The sequence below is a fragment of the Pecten maximus genome, chromosome 4, assembly GCF_902652985.1.
Source record: "Pecten maximus chromosome 4, xPecMax1.1, whole genome shotgun sequence".
Classification (NCBI taxonomy): domain Eukaryota; kingdom Metazoa; phylum Mollusca; class Bivalvia; order Pectinida; family Pectinidae; genus Pecten; species Pecten maximus.
The window spans coordinates 15153565-15178803 of NC_047018.1; the positions used below are offsets into that span (position 1 = coordinate 15153565).

General features: G+C 37.9%; 2 protein-coding genes across 2 annotated transcripts; one reads left to right on the plus strand and one right to left on the minus strand.

Moving 5' to 3' along the window:
* Window positions 1-3762: 3762 nt before the first annotated feature.
* LOC117325339 (octopine dehydrogenase-like) lies at window positions 3763-10374 on the minus strand. Its single transcript, XM_033881485.1, has 2 exons — window positions 10185-10374; window positions 3763-5493 (listed from the first exon to the last, which is right to left on the minus strand). The coding sequence occupies exon 2, from the start codon at window positions 5475-5477 to the stop codon at window positions 4266-4268; it is 1212 nt and encodes a 403-aa protein (XP_033737376.1). The 5' UTR covers window positions 5478-5493; window positions 10185-10374; the 3' UTR covers window positions 3763-4265.
* Window positions 7154-22143, plus strand: LOC117325340. Its single transcript, XM_033881486.1, has 2 exons — window positions 7154-7301; window positions 20587-22143. Exon 2 carries the CDS (start codon window positions 20587-20589, stop codon window positions 20989-20991), a length of 405 nt encoding a protein of 134 aa, XP_033737377.1. The 5' UTR covers window positions 7154-7301; the 3' UTR covers window positions 20992-22143.
* Window positions 22144-25239: the final 3096 nt, after the last annotated feature.

Sequence of the window (25239 nt, forward strand, 5' to 3'; positions counted from 1 at the left end):
TAGCCGCCATCTTGAAAACATATTTTAAACTTCTTCTCAAGTTCCATTAGTGCTATTGAGCTGAAACTTGCCTGAAATGATCCTTAGATGATCTTGACCAAGTGTTGTTATTTCTCGGACCGATCCAAAATCAAAGATGGCCACCATGGCCACCATGGCAAACAGCACCACTATACTTGCTACAGAGAATGCATATTACAATAGTATAAGGGTGTTTAATTTAGAATCAGATGACCGTTAAGGCCCTTGGGCCTCTTGTTAGTTAAGTTTGTTATCCCATTTCTCAGAGATTTTCTAGATGGATCTTTCTGAGATGTATTATGTAGGTTCCTCTTGTATTAAAATGAGTATCGTTTAAATTCTTCTTGTATTACATTTGTAGTTGAAGTTTGTTATTCCTATTTCTCAGAGATTTCTCGGTGGATCTTTCTCAGATTTATTGTGTAGGTTCCTCTTGTTTTCAAATGAGTAAAAAATCAGCATCATACCCATTCTAAACCGATCTATCATTTCCTAAATGGTATTGGTATTAGTATAATCCTTTATATTGGTTTCTATGCATGATCCAAATCAAAAATAAACTGTTCTCACCTGATTGGATGTAAATACCTGTCCAATATGTAGATTTAAAACACAACTCATACACATAATAAAATATCACACTGTTTTCTTTAATAAAACATTAAAATTATCTCCAAAATACACGTATACTTGTTACAATACAGTTAAGCGTTAGGGAATGCTGAAGTCTAACACCACAGTATATATAACATCGACAGTACCACATCATATATATACATTGTAATACTGTCTGCACTAAATATGCATGAATGTGGTTTCTAAATATTAAGTTTTAAATCAGATGGTCGATTCTCGTATTTGATTTATTGGTCGACAATCTACCCCATAACTGAATGAGAGGCAATTTTAAATGTGAATATATTTCGAAATTCAATATTGCACTTCATATATAAATAACTCGATTTTACGCGCGTACCGGTGTAAAAAAACACATTTAAATGTCCAAAATTATAACTTAAATGCCCCGAAAGTCCGGCAAAACTCACTACAATTATAAAAACTATCAAATAGTCACCTACGTTTTCTTTTCAATAATCCAGAAAGAGTCGTGACTAAAATGACCAACAAAACATTGTCAAGTCTTTATTGAAAACTTTTGACGGGTATACTTTTTATAATTACCGAGACTGGTTATCACTGTCCTCTAAAAGGATACATATTAAAGCATTGGCCTGCAAGTCGGGAGAAAAAGCATATCCTATGTCGTGGCAAAGTGGACATATGTAAATCTCGAAACATTTATAAAAATATTTCTAACTTTATGTAGGAAGCGTGATTTGTAGATCGGTTGATTGTGTGTAATTGACCATGGATAATTGTGGCTTATTTACACCACTTATTAACCCGTGTTAAGCTACAGGAACTAGTCACGTGACAGAAAGACAATGATTTGGAAAACAAGTCATTTTAAACTTAATTAGTGGCGGACGCTGGTATGTATATAGGATTGTACAACATACACAAACTGTTGGCACCTCACAATACTGACTGAGAGTTAGATAAGCCCAAACTACTCTCTAGGACTAGGCAGTGATGCTTATGACTATAGGGGGCGATTAAAACTCGCAATGGGCCGAAAGAAATGTCAAAATTTGGTACAAAAGAACCAATTATTTGGTACATTTCATAATTCAGAATATTTACAAACACTTTAAAGAAAGTATTGATTGGTGATTGATTGTGAGTGATATCGATTAATGATACAAACTTGGTCACATGCTGAGGTCACACTCAGAAGCATTTCAAGTCCTAAGTAAAACTAATTACATTCATGGTTAAAATCGAAACTTGGTCGTCAAATACTAAAAGGTAAAAAACTAAAAGAATTGACACGAGGCGAAAAAAGGACACACTGTGCAATAATGTTTGTTTACGAGTGTAACGAAAATGTAAAATCTCCTATGAAATCCTGTTCAGAATTGTACTCCTTTGTTTAATCGGCTCCACAGTCTGTTTCTTCACCTCATTTGTTTATGCCTTTTCGGTCCATTAGAAAAATGTATCGATTGTCGTCGTCTTTTCTCTCAACATTGTTTGATTCACTGGTATTAAATAACGCAACATGTCGGGTATAAAACACAATATGTATCGCGTCAAACACGTCACATAAGTAACAAAGCACGTCATGTACTAGCGGATCCAAGGGGGGGGGGGGGGAGTCCGCGGGGGTCAGCCCCTCCCCCCTTTCTTTTCGGAGGAAGAACACATTTTGCATAGCCTTAAAAATGGAAAAAAACCTCCCCAGACCCCTCGCCAAAACGAATTCGGCACGCGCCTACGGCGCTCGCATTATCACTAAATTACTGGACCCCTCCCCCTTTCGAAAATCCTGGACCCGCGCATGCCTGTCATCTTAATAACACAACACGTCATGTAAATAACAACACGTCATATAATAACACAACACGTCATATAATAACACAACACGTCATATAATAACACAACATGGTATGGATATTTCACAATATGTATGGCGTCAAACAAGTCATGTAAGTAACACAACACGTCATGTAAGTAACACATCACGTCATGTAACTAACACAAGACGTCATGTAACTAACACAACACGTCATGTAACTAACATTAACGCGTCATAAAAATAACTAAACACGCCATGTAAGTAACACAATACGTCATGTGGATACACAATCCGCCATATGGATACACAACACAACATGTAAATAACGCAACACGTCATGTAAGTAACACACACGTTACGTAAGTAACACAAAACGTCACATGAATAACAGCGCATAACTTGTAAATACACAATACGTCATGTAAAACATGTAAATACACAATACCTCACGTAAGTAACACAATACCTCATGTAAATAACAAGTCATGTAAATAACACAACACGTCATGTAAATAACACAATACATCATGTAAGTACACAACACGTCATGTAAATAACACAAAACGTCATGTAAATACATAACACGTCATGTAAATAACACGTCATGTAAGTAACACAACACGTCATGTAAATACACAACACGTCATGTAAATAACACAAAACGTCACGTAAGTAACACAACACGTCATGTAAATACACAACACGTCATGTAAATAACACGTCATGTAACTAACACAACATGTCACGTAAGTAACACAACACGTCATGAAAATACATAACACGTCATGTAAATACACAACACGTCATGTAAATAACACAACACTTCATGTAAATAACACGTCATGTAAATACACAACACGTCATATAAATACACCACACGTCATGCAAATAAACAACGTCATGTAAATACATAACACCTCATGTAAATACACAACACGTCATGTAAATAACATAACACGTCATGTAAATACACAACAGTAAATAACACAACAGGTAATGTAACTAACAACACGTCACGTCAGTAACAACACGTCATGTAACTAACACAACACGTCATGTAACTAACACAACACGTCACGTAAGTAACACAACACGTCATGTAACTAACACAACACGTCATGTAACTAACACAACACGTCATGTAACTAACACAACACGTCATGTAACAAACACAACACGGCATGTAAATAAACAATACGTCATATAAATAACAACACGACATGTAAATAACACAACACATCATGTAAATAACACGTCATGTAAATAACACAACACGTCATGTAAATACACAACACGTCATAAATAACACGTCATGTAAATAAACAATACGTCATATAAATAACAACACGACATGTAAATAACACAACACTCATGTAAATAACACGTCATGTAAATAACACAACACGTCATGTAAATACACAACACGTCATAAATAACACGTCATGTAAATAACAACACGTCATGTAAATACAAAACACGTCATTTAAATAACACAACACGTCATGTAAAGAACACAACACGTCATATAAATACACAACACGTCATGTAAATAAACAACACGTCATGTAAATACACAACACGTCATGTAAATAAACAACACGTCATGTAAATACACAACACGTCATGTAACTAACACAACACGCCATATAAATAACACGTCATGTAAATAACACAGCACGTAGGGCGTCAAAATACGCTAAACAATATTACGTTCCTTCTGCGATCTTTCAAATAGCGCTACCTTTCGAATTATCTATAGGTATTTGCCATTTAAATAGATTCTGGAGATTGCTAAGATTAAACAAGGTTTGCAGTAGTTAGATTTTTAAGTTGATTTCTCTCCTGTTAGAATTGCGTCTAGTGTTGAGAATCCATATTTTTGTGGACAGCGAGTGAACTCAATGTCTTTTCCGTTGAGTTTTCCGCCGACGAGATACTCTTTCCCCATTTTTTCCTGGCCCCACTCAATTATCATGTCAGTGATGGGAACTGGAACTCCTAAGACATCGGCCAGACCTCGGAACACGACCATTCCCATGGGAATGTCTTCGGTTAGATATCGTGTATTGAAATCTGGCTTCATCCCACCGCTTGATTCCGTCATGGGATGTGTCAGACCTTCATACGCCTTGTTCGTGGTGATGGAATGGAAGAGGTCACCAGTTTCTGCTATTTCGTTTTTGTAGTTCTCCATGTACCAGTGATGGATATCCTTGACGTCACTCATGTTGGCTTTGGTTGGCGCGGCCTCGAGTATAGCACTAGCTACTGCCGTACATTCGTCGCTACATTTCTGTAACAGCTCCGCCGTGGCCTCGTCAATTCCGTGGTAAAATAGAGGGGCTTCTGCTACTGCTTTTCCGTCCCAGTCTTTCCACTTACCATAAAATATCACGGGATGAACAAATGAGTAGCTCATGATGATTGTCTCGAGGAAATGTTTGGACTGTCTCAGGATAGGTTGAAAACCAAGAAACTTTTGCAAGGTCATCAGCGGTGGTTTCGTCACGGATTTCCCTCGTATTAATGAACCGCTCAGGTACATTTTTGTTCCAAATATTTCCACTCGTTTTCCGAATTCCTTAACTCGACATTCCCAGGGTAAGGATTCAAAAGACATCATAGAAATCAATGAAGCCTTCTCACCAAGAAGATCCCGACACTGGAATTCGAAACCCGCTTGACCTGGAAGTCCAACGATCAGAGTCCGTTTACCAACGTGTTCGGCAATTGCTTTGAAGTAGATTTCATGAACAGACGCTGGCACAGTAAATATAATGACGTCACTCTCCGGAATAGCTTCCTCTGGATCTTTAGTGACCATTTTGGGTTTAGATGTGACCTCTCGAGGAGGTCGATTATTTTCATTTATAACGACTGTTAACTCCTCCTTCTGAAGTACTCGGTTCCATTTCTTTGCCTCGTCCTCGAAGAGCGTGAGAATGCGAACTTCTACCCCTTTCTGTGTGGCCAGTCCGGCCAAGGCATGGGCTCCACTGCCCCCTCCACACACACAAAGAACTATACTCCCAGGCATACTCAAATCGGGCTTACTGAAACAAAAATAAAAATGGATTTAAAACCGGTAAAATCAAACTTAATAAATAGTTCCTGGTCGGAGGTTTTCTATCAGGGTTTTATCGATATGTGCCTGTCGTTATTTCCTATTCTTCTGTAATCATATTACTATTTCATTTTAGCTCACCGAAGGACCAATGTGAGCTTATGCCATACCATGGCGTCCGTCGTCAATCCGTCAACAAATTTGGTCAAAAGCATGCTTATGGGGTGTGGACTCAAAATTGTACAAATGGTGGGGCTGACACCCCAGGGGCCTAGGAAGCGGGGCCAAAGGGGGTCAATTTTGGCTATATTGATGTAAACGACTTCTCTGAAACCGAGCAATGGATATCGCTCATATTTGCCTGGTAGCATCACAATGAGTGGGGATTTAAAATTGTACAAATGGTGGGGTGACCCCCTGGGGGCCTAAGGAGCGGGCTCAAAGGAGTCAATTTGGCTAATTGATATAAACAACCTCTTTTCTGAAACTAAGCAATATATATCGCTCATATTTGACTGGTAGCATTCATAAGATTCAAAATTGTACAAATGGTGGGACTGACCCCCCATGAGCTAAGGAACGTAAATGTATGACATTGATATTTCAATGGCAAAATCTTTGAAACCATTCAGATCCCAACCCTAAAACTATATAAAGCATTGCTGGGCATCAAGAGATGAACACATTTCTGATGTAAAATAGACCCAGGGGTCTTTCCCCACCCTAGGGACTGATAGTTTCTTTAAACACAACCATGTTAAATATTCGTTTCTGGGTTATCTCTGAAGCAGTTGAGATCCCAATTCCATAATCATATATAGATTGTACTATAGCATTGTTAGACATCAAGAAATAAAACAATCAACAAATGGAACATAATTATTTTGATGTTTGCTCAAATAAACCAGGTGAGCGATACAGGCCCTCTGGGCCTCTTGTTTTTATTGTTTTAAAATGAAATGTAAGTTGAAATCAAATCATATTAACGAAATAGGTTTACTAATATTTATTTAATGATCTCATGATGCCATAATACAGTAACTATCAGATGGCAGGCAATTCTAATTAAAGTGTTACATTTACTGTAATAGTATAAAACAAAGGAGTGAGGGAATGGGAAAGGGAAGGGTGGAATTCGGGTTACAGAGACATTTGTAATAACCTTACTGAAGATATTAAACAATAACAAAAACATTGTAGTGATACATATCTACATCACCATTACTCCGACAAGTATGTCAGTTAATGGACATTTCACACCGAGACTCATTTATTTACATTTGGTGACATTTAGAAACACACTTGGCTGTGATGAATAATTTTGAGATAAATGCTTATATGTTTTTTTTATTTTAATTATTCTCGGCGATGGTTACGTTAGCACATGTATATTGGTACTGTTATTATATACACATAAATATCCGTGGAATAACTGAGTTCTCAAAGGGTCCGTGTCTCTGATTATACGCATACATATCTGTAGAAAATTACCAGTGACTCTCTCAATATTTCATTTATGTTCCCAAAGCGTGGTAGGGGTATTACAGCGTTTGACATAGTAATGTGGGCGGTACGTGCACGTGACCTTCCACTTATATAGCGCGTATCCCGCTGATGAAGACACAGAGATGGGGATAGACGAGCATTTACTGTTATGTGTAGGTAAACATGAGGGACGGTAATTTTAATATCATGCGGAGTGGCGAGGCGGCCCCAAGCAGATGTCGATCGAATGTACACACAAGTCGGATCACACGGACCTGACACAATATTCCAACGTACTGGCCATATATACACGTATGTATTAGAGATGTCTGGACCGTGGGTTAGAAATCCTTCCTGTTTGTATGTCAACTCCATCGATCATGCTTTGTCTGCTTGCATGTTAATATTTGTACTTTGAGTCGGTTATGTAATTATACATTGATATATACAGTTTATATGTTTAAACAAATAATTTACGAATAGAAATAGACAGTTTGTCATTTTATAAGTTGATATATAACCATCTGTATGTGTGTGCATTAATTCTGATGTCTATCAAATAGTGGTGACGAATAGTAAAATCGTTTTGGAAGAAAGTATGCAAACACTTGTTTAGGGATTAAGGCAATAGTTCAATTATGAAACAGGTCTACATAATATGTAGTAATGTTTCAATTGATCAAAAAGAAATATTTAATACAGGCGATGAGAAATGTACACATAGACAAAACATCCTATGCCTACACAGGAGGGGCTGTAATACTGCTTCTTCAAATTGACACCTACCTGTTTACATCATATCGACACCTACCTGTCTATTACAAATTGACACCTACCTGTCTATTACAAATTGACACCTACCTGTCAACTTTGTATTGACACCTGTTTACATCATATCGACACCTACCTGTCTATTTCATATTAACACCTATCTATTTCATACTAATATATGTCTACTTCGTATTGAAACCTACCTGTCAACTTTGTATTGCCACCTGTCTACTTCTTATTGACACCTGCCTGTCTATTACATATTGACGCTTACTTGTCTACTACATATTGGCACCTATCTGCCTATTTCATATTGTGCATACATTCTATGATAATATATATATATTGTGTGATAATACACTGCTTTTAAATTCTAATAACGTGTTTGGCAAAAACTTCTAAAATGAAATGACATACAACCTCTTCGTTCAAAAATAAGGATATAGGGGAAATCACACCAAAGTGAAATGTCAGTAGTCCACCGAGTGTCTATAGTCCACAATGAGTACACTGCCAATAGTCCACAACGGGTGAAGCGTCAATACTCCACAACGAGTGAAGTGTCAATACTCCACAACGAGTGAAGTGTCAATATTCCACAACGAGTGAAGTGTTAATATTCCACAGCGCGTTTAGGGTGTCAATACTCCACAACGAGCGAAGTGTCAATAATCCACCGCGCGTATAGTGTCAATACTTAACAGCGAGCAGTGTCACTATTCCACAGCGCGTATAGAGTGTCAATACTCCACAGCGAATATAGAGTGTCAATACTTCACAGCGCGTACAGTGTCAATATTCCACAGCGCGTATAGAGTGTCAATACTCCACAGCGCGTATAGAGTGTCAATACTCCACAGCGCGTATAGAGTGTCAATACTTCACAGCGCGTAAAAAGTGTCAATACTCCACAGCGCGTATAGAGTGTCAATACTCCACAGCGCGTAGTGTCAATACTCCACAGCGCGTAGTGTCAATACTCCACAGCGCGTAGTGTCAATACTCCACAGCGCGCAGTGTCAATACTCCACAGCGCGTAGTGTCAATACTCCACAGCGACCACAGTGTCAATGAAATTCCACAGCGCGTATAGAGTGTCAATACTTCACAGCGCGTATAGAGTGTCAATACTTCACAGCGCGTTTAGAGTGTCAATACTTCACAGCGCGTATAGAGTGTCAATACTTCACACCGCGTATAGAGTGTCAATACTTCACACCGCGTATAGAGTGTCAATACTCCACACCGCGTATAGTGTCAATACTCTACAGCGCGTATAGAGTGTCAATACCTCTCAGCGCGTATAGAGTGTCAATACTTCACAGCGCGTATAGAGTGTCAATACTCCACAGCGCGTATAGAGTGTCAATACTCCACGGCGCGTATAGAGTGTCAATACTTCACAGCGCGTATAGAGTGTCAATACTCCACAGCGCGTATAGAGTGTCAATACTCCACAGCGCGTATAGTGTCAATTCTTCACAGCGCGTATAGAGTGTCAATACTTCACACCGCGTATAGAGTGTCAATACTCCACACCGCGTATAGTGTCAATACTCTACAGCGCGTATAGAGTGTCAATACCTCTCAGCGCGTATAGAGTGTCAATACTTCACAGCGCGTATAGAGTGTCAATACTCCACAGCGCGTATAGAGTGTCAATACTCCACAGCGCGTATAGAGTGTCAATACTTCACAGCGCGTATAGAGTGTCAATACTCCACAGCGCGTATAGAGTGTCAATACTCCACAGCGCGTATAGTGTCAATTCTTCACAGCGCGTATAGAGTGTCAATACTTCACAGCGCGTATAGAGTGTCAATACCTCTCAGCCCTAAGAACAGCGTCGCAAATACTGTAATGCATACTTAATATAAAGGCTTAATTACATGACATAAGAATTTATAAGATAATACACGACGTGTGGTACCAGCCGTCGTTAGTTATTTATACGAGATACTCCAAGTTATTGATAACGTGCCAGGTTAAGTAGTGGGTTGTGTAGAGTAAGGGATATTAACCGCTACTTTACCAGCGACCTCTCCTCCTCAAACACCGTTATCGCATGCCGGTTACATCAAATCCTCGTTTTAATTTCCGACTATGTTATTCTGGTGTTATATAATGGTGTTTGTAATATGTATGTCTACATTGTTTCTAAATACTGAAAACAAATTCTAAATTCACCGATAAACTATGTGATTCAAAAATTTAAAGAATAACAATTTCATATAATTTATATACAGTAGTTTTAATTAATATACAGTTAAACCGTTATAGTGTGTCAGGACGGAGAAAAGAACTACGTACTCTAATTGAAACTGACTTTATGGAAGCAAAAGTTACAGTTAGTTAAGACGTACAGATCAGTACTATATTTTATTTTGTTTAATTTATTATTAAAAAACAAGTGAAAACACTCACCTTTAGTGAACAGCTAACGATCCGCAGGAAACACCATCATTTAAATACCATGATTTTTTTTCGAGAAATCCATATTTTAAGATAAAATTCGCCCTATCATCGACTTCCTCCTTCACATTAAATGTACACGTAAAACGCAGACAGACAAGAGGGACCCGGCATGAGCTTCTGTTCGAATGCTTTCGCCTTTTATGTATGGAAAGGCACCGGCTTGACTCGCTTGTTGCAATCCGATCCCGTCCGAGATGGAATACAGTCGCTATCTCTGAATCGTAAACCATTATGTAGACGGCGAGAGTGGCGGGAGTGAACCTTTTATTGTTAACTTCGCATGCTCTCTCCGCCTCCCCCCCCCCCCCCCCCCCCCCCTCCTTCTCCCCATACACACATATATAACATCTCCACGTGCACATGCCGGTGTACAACTTAACCGAATTCATTATAGTAGTACGTGCTGCATTAATATGTTCGCCATATGAATGATACATGTGAATGCATGTTGCACGAATTATTAATGTTTTTTAAAGATCGTTATTATATCTACTGTAGACGAAAGGTAGTACCTAACCATGTACATGTTATTTTGAATGATACTGAGGCGTATTATGAATAGTATAAAACGAAGCAATAACTACAGCTATAGGTACAATAAGTTATACAAAGATATACCTATCCGATTATCGGTATGACAATAATGGAATAACTGCATTTATTGATAGATAACATACGTACATTAATTGTAAGATAACATCCGTATATTTATTGATAAGATAACATCCGTACATTTATTGATAAGATAACATCCGTACATTTATTGATAAATAACATCCGTACATTTATTGATAAGATAACGTCCGTACATTTATTGATAAGATAACATCCGTACATTTATTGATAAGATAACGTCCGTACATTAATTGTAAGATAACATCCGTATAGTTATTGATATGACAACATCCGTACATTTATTGATAAGATAACATCCGTACATTTATTGATAAGATAACGTCCGTACATTTATTGATAAGATAACATCCGTACATCTATTGATATAAAAACCACACGTACATTTATTGATAGATAACATCCGTACATTTATTGATATAAAAACCACACGTACATTTATTGTAAGATAACGTCCGTACATTTATTGATAAGATAACGTCCGTACATTTATTGATAAGATAACGTCCGTACATTTATTGATAAGATAACGTCCGTACATTTATTGATAGATAACGTCCGTATATTTATTGATAGATAACATCCGTATATTTATTGATAGATAACGTCCGTACATTTATTGATAAGATAACATCCGTATATTTATTGATAATATAACATCCGTACATTTATTGATAAGATAACGTCCGTACATTTATTGATAAGATAACATCCGTACATTTATTGATAGATAACATCCGTACATATATTGATAGATAACGTCCGTATATTTATTGATAAGATAACGTCCGTACATTTATTGATAAGATAACATCCGTATATTTATTGATAAGATAACGTCCGTACATTTATTGATAGATAACATCCGTATATTTATTGATAAGATAACGTCCGTACATTTATTGATAAGATAACGTCCGTATATTTATTGATAAGATAACATCCGTACATTTATTGATAGATAACGTCCGTACATTTATTGATAGATAACTCCGTACATTTATTGATATAAAAACCACACGTACATTTATTGATAGATAACATCCGTACATATATTGATAAACAACATCAATACATTTATTGATTACAAACATCCTACATTTATGGATAGATAACATCCCTACATTGGTACAATATTTATATTTACATCAAACAAATCGTTTAAATACAGTACGAAGAACAAATAAATAAAGGTGTGTTGCGACGTTGGTAATTACGGCAGCCGTGGTTGCTAAGATAGTATAGTTCAAGTGAATCTACGTAAAGACACCAGTATTGTTAACAAACAAAACAGAAAAAAAACCAACAACAATAAAAAAAACTACTCAACATTTCTGTTTAATACCTTTTACGTTTGCAATTAATTGATATATTCACGATCCACAAGTTCCGTCTCAGATTAACTATGGTTGTCAAGAACAGCGTGTATTGACACAGATTTAGTAGTGACTTGGTCAAATGTTCTCTAGGAACTGTACGCTTCAGCCATTTGTTGTAAGCTTACCTCGTGGAGAAGTTAAATATGCACCCATTTCCGCAATATTCAGTTTAGGTTTTGACAAAATACCCACTTGACGTTAGCTTTTTGTGTAGAGATCAATGGGTAACAGAAGAAAATGCTAAAATTGTGTTGATCAGTCCTTTCAAAATGGCGCCGTCTTGTTTACGTTCCAGTAACGTCACAAAGAGACGACGTCATGATAATGTTACCAATTCCCGCTGAGCCTTTTTTTTCACTGCGTATACGCTCATTTATTCGCAGTCAGAGTTCACTTAGCTGAAGAAAGGAGAGATGCTAATATTGATAAATAACATCTCTATATTTATTGATAGATATCATCCCTATATGTATTGATAAATCCAATATTTCTCATTTCACAGTCTATTTTGTAGCGGAATGTATGGTGTTCCGTTAGGGCCAAATTTCAAATATCGCTCCTTCACTCCTTCGATCTAAACGCTAAGGAGTGAAGGAGCGAAAACACGATGGCGAAGGAGCGAACATAAGATGGCGAAGGGGCGAAAACACTCCTTCGAGTTCGGAAGTTTGATGGAGATATCTATTTTACGCACGCTCAGTCTAAAAAACGGCAACACGTGGGGAAAATATCAATCAGAAGATCTCCGATTTGTTTTTGTTATAATGGTTATGCGTTTCTACGGAAGCCTGTTAGGGTCACAGTGAAAAAATATATTATGTCGTAATAACGACTTAGCTATGTCGTAATAACGACTTAATATCTCGTAATAACGACTTAGCTATGTCGTAATAACGACTTAGTATCTCGTAATAACAACTTAGCTATGTCTTAACTTGGAGCAAGTCATCTGTTGGGATGTCATGTGACTTCATTGGATTAATTAGTTTCAGTTTTTGATTGCTTATTATCAGAAAATATTGTACATACTTTTTTTTCAAATCCCATTTTAATTTAGTTGTATATTCCAATTTAGTAGTCCTTTTGCATTTTACTGTTTGGGACTAACCAGAATCACAATATCGCCTCCAAGTGGCCATCTCAGATTTTGAGTGTACACAAAAACTGGTAATGTTCAACTGGACTCTATAAGTTTGGTACATTATATGCATACATTAAAGGTTCATCTTGGAATAGTGGAACGCAGTGTAAAATATGGCTTAGTCAGTCATTTAGTATCTAAATATTATATAAGTTGTTGGCATTTTGGCAAGGAAAAACTTAGACGATCATAATTGGTGAGAGGTAAAGGTGAAGCTCTTTGTCACAGTGCCACTTTCAGACATGATTTTAGGTCACCTTGGTCAAAGTCTAAAGTAACGTGTTCTACGTGTCTTTTGTCCGTCGTTTTCCTTCGTGTGTTTGTAAACAATTTACCTGCGACGAAATGCGATGAATGTTCAACCAAAATTGTGAACTATGTGGTCCCCACCACCCGGGAGTCTGAGAGGCGAAGTCAGAAAAGGTCAAAATGATATATAACGTGCATGAATTTCGGTTAAGTATGTTACTTATTCAACACAGTCGCCCGAGTAAGCTACGTTTTTGTTTTTAAACTCGTCTTATGTTTAATTACCATTGCATTAGGATTTCGTGGCCATTGTTCTTCTTCTTCTCCTCCTCCTCCTCCTCCTCCTCCTTCTTCTTCAAGCCGATCATTACACTAGCGTTTTGGTGATCATAAGTTCAAAGGTCAAGGTCACAGGCCTAGAAATAGATTAAAAAAAAAACAATTTAAGAACGACCATAACTTCATGAAAGTTTGTTCGATTCCGTTCGAACCCAGCGCGTCTTGTAAATCATGGTCAGGGCTAACTTTTCTCCTTGCCATGTTATTAGAGAATGTCAAATTCACGACCTCGCTATGGGGTAAACAAAATGTCGGAAACAATTTCTGAAACTAAATATTTTTTTCATCGCGTATGGAAGAACATAAACCACTTAGACGGAGTGTGCCAATTTTGTGATAATTGGATAAAATTGACGGAGATATGGCACTTTGAAAATTTCAAAGTTTTTCCCGCCAACATTTAAAAAAACCAGGCAAAACCTTCTTCTCCGTCATCTATACACCTACAGACTTGAATTTTAGTACAACAACAATATAAACGAGTGGCTACATAGCTTATTACTTTTCATTGATCTTGACCTTCATTCAAGGTCAAACAATAAAAAAAAATAAAAACATTCTTTTTGAATCAGGTTCTTTGTCCGTTCGTTTCATTCCTTGCACGTTCAGTGTATCTTGTAGGTCTTTTCGCTGTTACATGCTATCAGAAAATATGTCAAGGTCAAGGTCTAAGCACGAGGTCAAATCAAGGTCAAAAATTAAAAATTCGAAATGAGATATTTTTTTCATTGCATATCAAAGAGCATGATTCACCGAAACGAAACATGCAAGTTGTATGGTCGTGCGATGAAAAATATCGCAGAAATCACGCTTCGAAAAATGTTCATTTTCCTGCCAAAATTCAAAAATCCCCCAAAAGCGCTTTATTCCATTCTACTCGTTTATCTTTACACATACAAATTTGATATTTGGCACGTCGATAGCATGAATGAGCGCCTACAAAGCAGATTACTTTTCATTGACCTTGACCTTCTGAATACTTCCGAAACCTACATGTAGACTTGATAATTGGCATATATATTTCATGACTGACTGGCTACAAAAGGTATACAAATCTGTGTCCTTGACCTTCGAAGTTTAAGGTCACAGACACGGTTAAAAGTCAAATGATCGGTTAAAGAATGGAAGCGAAGAGAAAACGAAGAGAAAACGTAGGTAAAACGTACAAAATCGTCCGTCAGAATGAAAACATGTCTGCGATCTTTTCCTAGATGGGAATCCCGCGTTTTGATCTCGATCAAATCTAGTTAAGTTTGAATTCGTGCTACAAAAAATGAGTGACGTATCATATAAAGAAATTAGTGATAAAAATCGGTTAATTGAAGCAAATTACGAATACATAATGGATTAACCAAAGTGAACAAAGTAAAAATGCACATTTTGAAATCGTTAAGCGAAATTAACCCCCGTCGTTGTTGATCTGTTGTATATTTGTGCACGCAATACTACTACACAGATGACTTGCTCCAAGTTAAGACATAGCTAAGTCGTTATTACGAGATACTAGACATAGCTAAGTCGTTATTACGAGATACTAAGTCGTTATTACGACATAATATATTTTTTCGCTGTGACCCTAACTGGCTTCCGTAAAAAGGAGGAAATCGAAGGGAGTGGACAGGTTTTGGGATGCCGGAGCTTAGCAAGAAGACTATTGTCAAAACATGGCATAGCTGCTGGAAGGTACCTTACACTACATAATCGATAATTCGTTATAGTTGCAGGGGATATATATACTTATATAGGTGGTGTTATTCTGAAATGATTGTTTTCCAACTTTCTGGTGGCGTCACGCGACTAAGTCAGTGTTTTAGATATAATATATGATCGTTATTACTATACATGCAAGTAAATTAATATTTTTAATTAAGGATCATATCATAGATAGAAAAGTAACATTTCTGAATGTTTGAAAGCTATATGTATTTCATTGTGGTGAACGATTACATTTTGTTCCTGTTCTAAACAGTATTATTCTCATTCAGAATAAAAGAGTCGAGCACAAAATTAATTTTGAACCTTAAAGTTGTGTACATTCAAATATACATGGTAGTCCTTGTAGGTCAATTTTGTGCAACTTAATTCATGAACTAAAGGTTAAAATAATGTCGTATATCAATATATAATGTACTAATGACATTTTTCTAATTTCTGAAGCCTCTGAACATAAATCAGGGAATGGTAAAGAACGGACACTTTTCGAAACTACGTATACCTAAAAATAAGCATTCGTACCCCTTAAATTAAGTTGATTACTGTGATTTCAGTGATGATAATATCTGTATTAACATGAAAAAGGACATTTTAATAATCAAAATTGGAACCATTTTATGTTGAAACGTTTACGGTTTCTTTGAAAACCAATGATTAATTTTACTAAATTACAGAAATACTGTCATGCATGCACTGAAGATGATGGATCCAGCAGGGGTTGAACTCAGAATACAGCACTGCATAATTGTTTGTTTGTTTATGTTTTACGGCCCATCGACAACTAGGGTCATTTAGGGCCAAACAATATACTATCGTTTTAATTTTTAACGTTAAAATCAGATAAAATTAGTCCTTTTTAAAAGCATTCGTATTGTATATTTAGATCATTATGATAACAACAATTGGTTAAAAATGGTAAAATATGTATATGTACGAATAGATTATGTGAACGTTGTGATATATTTAAGCATTGAACTGTTACCAAATGGTAGTATACAGTCGATATGAATACAATTTGGGTGACAGATAAATAGAATGTCGCCCGTTAATATACATACACAACCGGAAACCATGTCGATGCTCCCGATTTTTCACAAGATTTTTTTTTTATTAATACTGGACTTTTAATGTTGTCGTGTCTTACAGTTCTGAAAATTCGGAAACGAGCCCCTGTGAGTGTGAAGACATTGACAATTTGATAATTCCTAGATCAAGAACGGCGCTAATAGTTATTTTGTGTTGACTACATTTTGTTTTAATTATAAAATATTACTTTCATAACTTGTGAAGTTGCTTTATTTTTTGTGTTGTGGATTATAAATGATAGCATTCGAAATCTCTCCAGGCCGAAAGTAACTGGCGGTCATTGTTTTGACCAGCAACACCTGGGGCTATATACCTACTCTGACTGAATCACTGTAAATTGTAGTATAGTCTCATGAATACAATTTGGTTTACTAACGACATATAGGCAAATGCAACACAGAATGTAAATATATAGAACGTCAAAGAGAGTAACGTAAAATACATCAAAGTATAAAGAATAGATCGATTTCTTTCAAATAGCTAAATATTGTTTTCGAATCCACGGAACTGAAAAGGGTTTTCATATCCGGGACTCGAAAGTACTTATCACGAATGTGCTTGAAATCGGAACATTCTATTAAAAAATGCTCCACTGTGAATTGAGCATCACATGCATAACATGTTGGTGGATCTTCTCGTTTTAAAAGGAACGAATGAGTAGGATATGTGTGCCCGGTACGGAGCCGAGAGAGGACTATTTCCTCTCTACGATCCTTCCCACTTGGTGTTGATGTTTTAAGTTTCGGTTGTACTTTAAAAAGTTTGTTTCTCGTCTCGAGACCAGCGTTGCTGCCATTTACCCTGGATGGCACAACTAATTACAGGTTTGAAATCTGTATGTGGTATTTTGATATTTATTTGTTGCAGATTTAGAGCATGTTTTGCTTGTCGGTCAACGAGTTCGATGATTTAATTCCGACATGGCTCGGAATCCAGTGTAATGTTATTTTGCATTTTTTAAGATACGAGATATTCGAAAAACAAGATTTTGTATGAGTATATTTTTTGGATCTCGTAATTGTAAACTTTGAAGGACAGATAGAGAGTCGGAACAAATGATTGCCTTTCTAATGCGTTGTTCATCGATATGGTCGAGGGCCAAATCGATGGCACATGCTTCCGCAGAGAAAATAGAGGCACCGTCTGGTAAGCGGATTGAAGAGCAATGGTGATCGGTGTAGCATGCTGCGGAGACCTTTTCTCCATCTTTTGAGCCATCAGTGTAGATCTGAACGTGATCGGGAAAATCTGTAATGAACTCCCGAAAGGAGGATTTGTGTTCTTCGGGTAATGCACTCGATTTTGCCCTCTCGTGTAGAGTAAGGTTAATATCTGGTGTTTCGACAAGCCATGGCGGTACATCCGATACGGTGAACTCGCCTATGTTGTCTAAGCTTATGTTAAGTTCATGAAGAAAATTCGAAATTCTAATGCCAAATGTTGGTAAGAGTTTTTGGTTTTGGGTGAATATGTTTCGGTATTGCGGATTGACAACAAGATCCAAAGCCGGGTTTTTCGGGTTGGATTTCAATTGGGCGGCATATTGAAGAGCAAGTTTTTTCCTTCGGTCATTTAAAGGTGGTTCATTTGCCTATACATAAAGGCTCTGCACTGGTGTTGTTCGGAAAGCACCAAGTGCTAGACGTAATCCTTGGTTATGGATAGGATCCAACATTTGCAGATAAGAATTCCGTGCCGATCCATACACGATGGACCCATAGTCGAGTTTTGATCGAATATGTGCCCTGTAAAGGCGCAAGAGCATTTCACGGTCCGCACCCCAGTCAGTATCGATAGTTCACGTAAAATGTTCATTGCCTTTGAGCACTTATCATTTAGGTGTTTAATATGTGGAAAAAGGAGAGTTTCGAATCGAAAATTAGTCCGAGGAATTTGGTCTGCTCGACAACTGGAATTTTGCTACCATTTAATGTTAGATCTGGATCATTATGTGGTTTTCGTTTTTGGCAGAAGTGCATGCAGACAGTTTTTGATCTGGAAAATTTGAAGCCGTTTTCATCTGCCCATGTTTGTAGTTTGCCTAAACATTGTTGTAGCTGTCGTTCTATCGTGTGCATGTTCTTCGACCTATAGCAGATCAAGAAGTCATCAACGAATAGAGACCCTTCAGTTGACTTACCGAGACATTTAGTTATACTGTTGATTTACAGACCGAAAAGAGTTACGGAAAGGATCCCACCCTGAGGGACTCCTATTTCCTGTTTGGCTGTTTCGGAATAAGTTGAACCAACGCGAACTTTAAAATGTCTGTCAGATATGTAATTTGAAATGAATTTTGGGAGATTCCCACGTACACCAATTTCATGCAGGTCTTTCATAATACCATATTGCCATGTAGTATCGTATGCTTTCTCCACATCAAAGAACACAGCAACAAGATGTTCCTTCTTTGCGAAAGCTTCTCGAATGAAGGTTTCTAATCTGACCAGATGGTCTACCGTTCCTCTGCGGTTTCTGAATCCGCTTTGGAGTGGATTCAAAATATTATTCGATTCAAGGAACCAAACTAGTCTAGTGTTTATCATCCGTTCAAGTGTTTTACAGATGCAGCTTTTTAGAGAGATAGAGCGATACTTATTTGGTTCATTGGCGTCCTTACCAGGTTTTGGAACTGGAATAATTGTAGATTCCTTCCAAGACTCGGGGATCTTACCTGAAGCGTTTACTTGATTAAAAATAGACATCGTAATGATGATTCTGGTAAATGTTTCAGGAATTGGTACGGAATTTCATCTGGCCCAGCTGCTGAATCGTTTGATCTTTTTAGTGATTCAAGCAACTCCGGGAGATCGAAAGGCTTGTTGTAACTTTCTGTGTTGGATTTGGTTTGGTTTGGTTTATCTTGTTTAACGTCCTATTAACAGCTAAGGTCATTTAAGGACGGCCTCCCGTGCGTGCGACATGCATGCGTGTGGTGAGTGGGTATGTGTGTTTTGGGAGGCTGCGGTATGTTCGTGTTAAGTCTCCTTGTGATAGGCCGGAACTTTTGCCGATTTATAGTGTTACCTCACTGAAGCATACTGCCGAAGATACCCAGCAGCACACCCCACCCGGTCACATTATACTGACAACGGGCGAACCAGTCGTCCCACTCCTATGCTGAGCGCTAAGCAGGAGCAGCAACTACCATTTTTAATGACTGGTATGTCTCGACTAGGGAACAGAACCCAAAGCCTTCTTCACAGCGGCGAACGCTCAACTAAAGGCCAAAAGTGAGTCATTGTTAAGGGAGACAGGAAGAAGAAAGTTGTTCAGAAAGAAGAGAAAACATAAGATCCCAAATTTAGTCGCCTCTTACGATCATGCAATGGGGGCAGCAGGTACAATTCTTACGCCCTACCTGCAGGGCAAGAAAGAAGCTTACACTGGCCAGTGGTGTTATGAAAAAGAACTATGATAATCATATAGTACATAACCATTTTGAGATAGGAGAGCTAGTTTGGTACTTCAAACCAAAGCAACCAGGCAGCAAACCTAAAATTAAACGATCCTGGGTGGGTCCATTTCCAATCTAAGACGGCGTTGGCGATATCTTGTATCGAATTAAACCTGGGACTCGGGCAAGAATGATACTTGTTCATCATAATAGATTAAAGAAGTATAGGAGGCGTTAATGCTGAGTTTGATACACATTTGAATATAACTTGGATGTTGTTCCAGTACAGGTTAGCTGTTAACTATCTTTAATAATCTTTGAAACAGTCATTATACTAGTCATAACTTAAAGAAATTGGATGCTGAGCAGAGAGTGGTCTCTTATACTTAACCTTTTGTTTATGTTTCACTCCAGATGGAGTATCGATGCTTGCTGTGCGGTGATGTAAAGTTTAGCAACAGGTATGGAGTGGTGCGCCATCTGGAAGAAAAGCACTCGGGCTTCCGCTGGGAGTGCCAGCAGTGTACAAAACTATTTCCTCGCCAGGCCAGCGGGGCTCATAATGACGCAGATGGAAAAGTGTGTAAGAGTTCTTTTTTTGTGTGCGTGTCACCAGATGCTGGCAGCAGAGGTAGCGCTGCACGGATCCAGTTGGATCACTGGTGGCAAATGGCCCTGCCAGGCTTTTGGAAAGCTGTTCCAGTAGTGGCGAAGGTTCAGAGGAAGCAGCGTCCCTCAAGGAAAGATTCGCCCCCTCACCAGAAGGTCAAGCTGGAATCTCCACGTCGGAACACCCTCCCCTCTTCCTCCGTCTTCTAAGTTGACACTTAGGGATGGGTCCTCCAGGAGTAGATCTAGGAGTAGGTCTCCAGTGACACCTAGGAGAACTGTCATCAGGAAATATAAGACTAATGTAATATCTTCTTCCTCCTCTTCATCATCATCATCATCATCATCATCATCAGACTCTGACTCATCCACGAATAGGTCCCCTTCACCTGTACGGACTGTCACCATTGAGACCATCAGTGACCATACTGTCGTAAATTCAACTGATGTACCATCTTCCAAAGGGCAGGTTTTGGCACAGTCGAAGGAGGTTGTACCGATCTTGTCTGTGATGATGAAAGATGTCAAGGCACCTGACATAGATTTGTTCGAGATGCAGGTTGCCCAGGAAACCCAAATTATTCTGAATGTTGGCGGTATAGATTTCAGGACCTGCAGAGCCACATTAGTAAAAGACCCTAACTGCAAGCTGGCAAGGATGCTGTCACAGGGCTCTCCAGTTATTCCAGATAAAAATAACAAAATATTTTTTAGATAGAGACAGCCATCACTTCCGATTCATTTTAAATTTCCTTAGAAATGGCAGTGATATCAATACAAGGACCCTGCCCAAGGACACAAGGTATCTCCACGAAATTCTTCTGGAGGCAAGATATTTCCAGATTGAAGCCCTCATTAAGGCAGTGAAGACCCGTCTGGAAGTGCTGGCCTCTTTGGAGTGAATTATTGTTCCTCTGCTGTACTGTTCCAGTGTTCCTGTGCCGTGCTGTAGTGTTTCAGTGTATATATATAAGTAGTGTTTTAACTATATGTAACATGTAATTCATGGTTACAGAATATGTCGTACAGGAAAAGTTCTTTGTCAATTGTCATAGATCTTTTTGAACTTGTTACATAAATGAAAAGACAATTACACATGTAGATTATATGTACTCTAGTGTTTGATCAAGTAATGCAATTTGTCTGGACAAAAAGTAAAATGTTAAATGTTGGTACAAATTATATTATGGACTAACTATTGAGTAGTATATAAATATATATATTTTTTAAATGAAATTTTAAATTTACTCAGAGTCACCATCTATATATCTTTTAACTATTATAATGGAGAATGAAAACTTCATTGTAGTTATGAACTTATCATAATAATACATTTTAACAATCTACAGATTCTAATTTTTATTTGCTAAGTGAATTATGGCAGAATATCATGAGGAATTGTAATTTGAGGTTGTAGTATACTCACCTTATTATCACTGAGGAAATACTTGTACATATGGATAGGAACACCTAGTGTCCTGATGATTTGTTTTTAACTGAAATAAAAATGTGTTAATCAGTTAATCACTGTCAACATCTAGTGCAATGTTAATGTGTTCTGTTGACTGTTGTATTTTAAACTTAAAGTAGAGGAAAAGTACATTTAGTGAAATTATTGTTAGCCAATATTTTTATATAAGCTAGGCCTATAAATAACTTTTGAAATATTATATCTTTGTGTTGTGTTATCTATGTTACAGTTTATCTTCACATAATGAATTATTTAGAAATTATTTATTCTGCTTGACATCTGAAGTTACACTGTTAATATTTTTTGAATTTAAAAATTACTTTTTGAAAACTTTGAAACAATATGATTGTAAATTGATTTAAATATATTTTTATACCAACCTTCTTGTCAGTGATCCTGATGTTTGGGGTTCAAACAATTTTTGTAGGAGGGGGCAATGCTATGCCGGTTCGTTTAAATATAATTTGATTGAGGAATCTTTGATGTAATATGACATGTGTGGACGATTGTATATACACGCATTCATCATACTGTCAATTGTACTTAACTTGTATTGAAGCTTGAGGACCAGCCCCAGTGCATTGTGTGCAATGAACCATTTACCGTCAAACACTTTCTATTGGATTGCATTTATCTACAACTTGCAAGAGCGAGTTTTTACAACAGCATGGCAAGTCTGAAGACTCTGTTCGAGTCTGTTAGTATATACAAAATTTTGAACTATCTGAAAGTTATTGGTCTTTATCACAAAATTTGACTAACCATAGCCACATTTTGATTTTAAACTTATCGTAAGTGTACCAATATATATCTACATATTTTTACATGTTTCGTTGTTTTATGTCATTTTGTCTCTTGCCCTTTTTGCTCGTATTTTTAATCACTTGTTTTAGCTCTCATGACCTTTATAGTGTTGATGGGCCGTTAAGCATTTTAACTAACTAACTTAACTGCCCTGCAGGTAGGGCGTAAGAATTGTACCTGCTGCCCCCATTCCATTGATCGTAAGAGGCGACTAAATTTGGGATCTTATCTTTTCTCTTCTTTCTGAACAACTTTCTTCTTCCTAATGTCTCCCTTGACAATGCCTCATTTTGGCCTTAAGTTGAGCGTCCGCCCCTGTGAGGAAGGCTTTGGTTTCTGTCCCCTGGCCGAGACATACCAGAGTCTTTAAAAATGGTAGTTGCTACTGCTGCTTAGCGCTCGGTATACATGGAGTTGGACGACTGGTTAGTCCGTTGTCAGTATAATGTGACCGGGTGGGGTGTCCTGCTGGGTGTCTTCGGCAGTATGCTTCAGTGAGGTAGCACTATAAATCGGCAAAATTTCCAGCCTATCACAGGAAGACTTAACACGAACATACCGCAGCCTCCCAAAACACACATACGCACTAACCACACGCATGCATGTCGCACGCACGGGAGGCCGTCCTTAAATGACCTTAGCTGTTAATGGGACGTTAAACAAAATAAACCAAACCAAAATATTGCGCCAAATCATGGATATTAAGCAGTCCTGCTTAGCGCTCAGCATACTTGGAGTGGGACGACTGGTTCGCCCGTTGTCAGTATGTGACCGGGTGGGGTGTGCTGCTGGGTGTCTTCGGCAGTATGCTTCAGTGAGGTAGCACTATAAATCGGCAAAAAATCCGGCCTATCACAAGGAGACTTAACACGAACATACCGCAGCCTCCCAAAACACACATACGCACTCACCACACGCATGCATGTCGCACGCATGGGAGGCCGTCCTTAAATGACCTTAGCTGTTAATAGGACGTTAAACAAAATAAACCAAACCAAACCATCAAGCAATGTTTGCTCCAGGTTATATACATATTCAGTTTCTGTTTTTCATGTTTTTCGGGTCTTCCCAACATGATGTCTATTGGAAGTTTGACTTCTCGACCAAACATCATTCTAGATGGTGAGACTCCAGTGGATGTATGACATCAAGAGGTACATATTCATCCCAATCCCTCTGATGACTCGAGACAAAAGATGAGATCATTGTAGCAATGGTTCTGTTAGCTCTCTCCACTAGTGTTGGGAATTGGTTTATATTTCATAATCGATCATTGGTTTCAGTAAAGCGATCAATCATTGATTAATAATCGATCATATGTTGGTAACAGTTTTGCACGAATTTATGGTGTATCTTTTGTTTTTTTTATCTAACATTGTACTGTCTTGATTCTTGAAATAAAACTCAGCAATCCGTCAGTTCATAACAATGGTTTGGTTTGGTTTGGTTGATTTTGTTTAACGTCCTATTAACATCTAAGGTCATTTAAGGACGGCCCCCCGTGCGTGCGACATGTACGAGTGTGGTTAATGCGTACATGTATGTGTGTTTTGGGAGGCTGCGGTATCTTCGTGTTAAGTCTCCTTGTGATAGGCCGGAACTTTTGCCGATTTAAAGTGCTATCTCACTGAAGCATACTGCCGAAGACACCCAGCAGCACACCTCACCCGGTCACATTATACTGACAACGGGCGAACCAGTCATCCCACTCCAAATATGCTGAGCGCTAAGCAGGAGTAGCAACTACCATTTTTAAAGACTCTGGTATGTCTCGGCTAGGGGACAGAACCCAAAACCTTCCTCACAGCGGCGAACGCTCAACTAAAGGCCAAAAGTGAGGCATTGTCAAGGGAGACATTAGGAAAAGAAAGTTATCAAGAAAGATGAGAAAAGATTAACAAATAACATATTTTATTTCCTCCTTGGAAACAACAGTAACAGAAGAAAAAATGAAACAAACAAAACAAAATGGACGGCAAATAAGCCAAATATTGAGTAGGTTTACATCTATCTTAGGAAAGCCAAAATGTTTCCAAACATACGACCTTGCTTGCTTCGGGGGATACAGTGGGACAGCGACATTTTTCGCCATCTTGTGTCATTTGAGAATTAAAGTATTAGAGTTATCCCCCTTTACACATAAAAACCTTATTTTTAAAGTTATAAGCGACGGCGTAATGGCG

Bases quoted from the DNA above. Each gene is read 5' to 3' on its own strand.
- LOC117325340 (XM_033881486.1), top strand. From the start codon at position 20,587: ATGGAGTATCGATGCTTGCTGTGCGGTGATGTAAAGTTTAGCAACAGG.
- LOC117325339 (XM_033881485.1), bottom strand. From the start codon at position 5,477: ATGCCTGGGAGTATAGTTCTTTGTGTGTGTGGAGGGGGCAGTGGAGCC.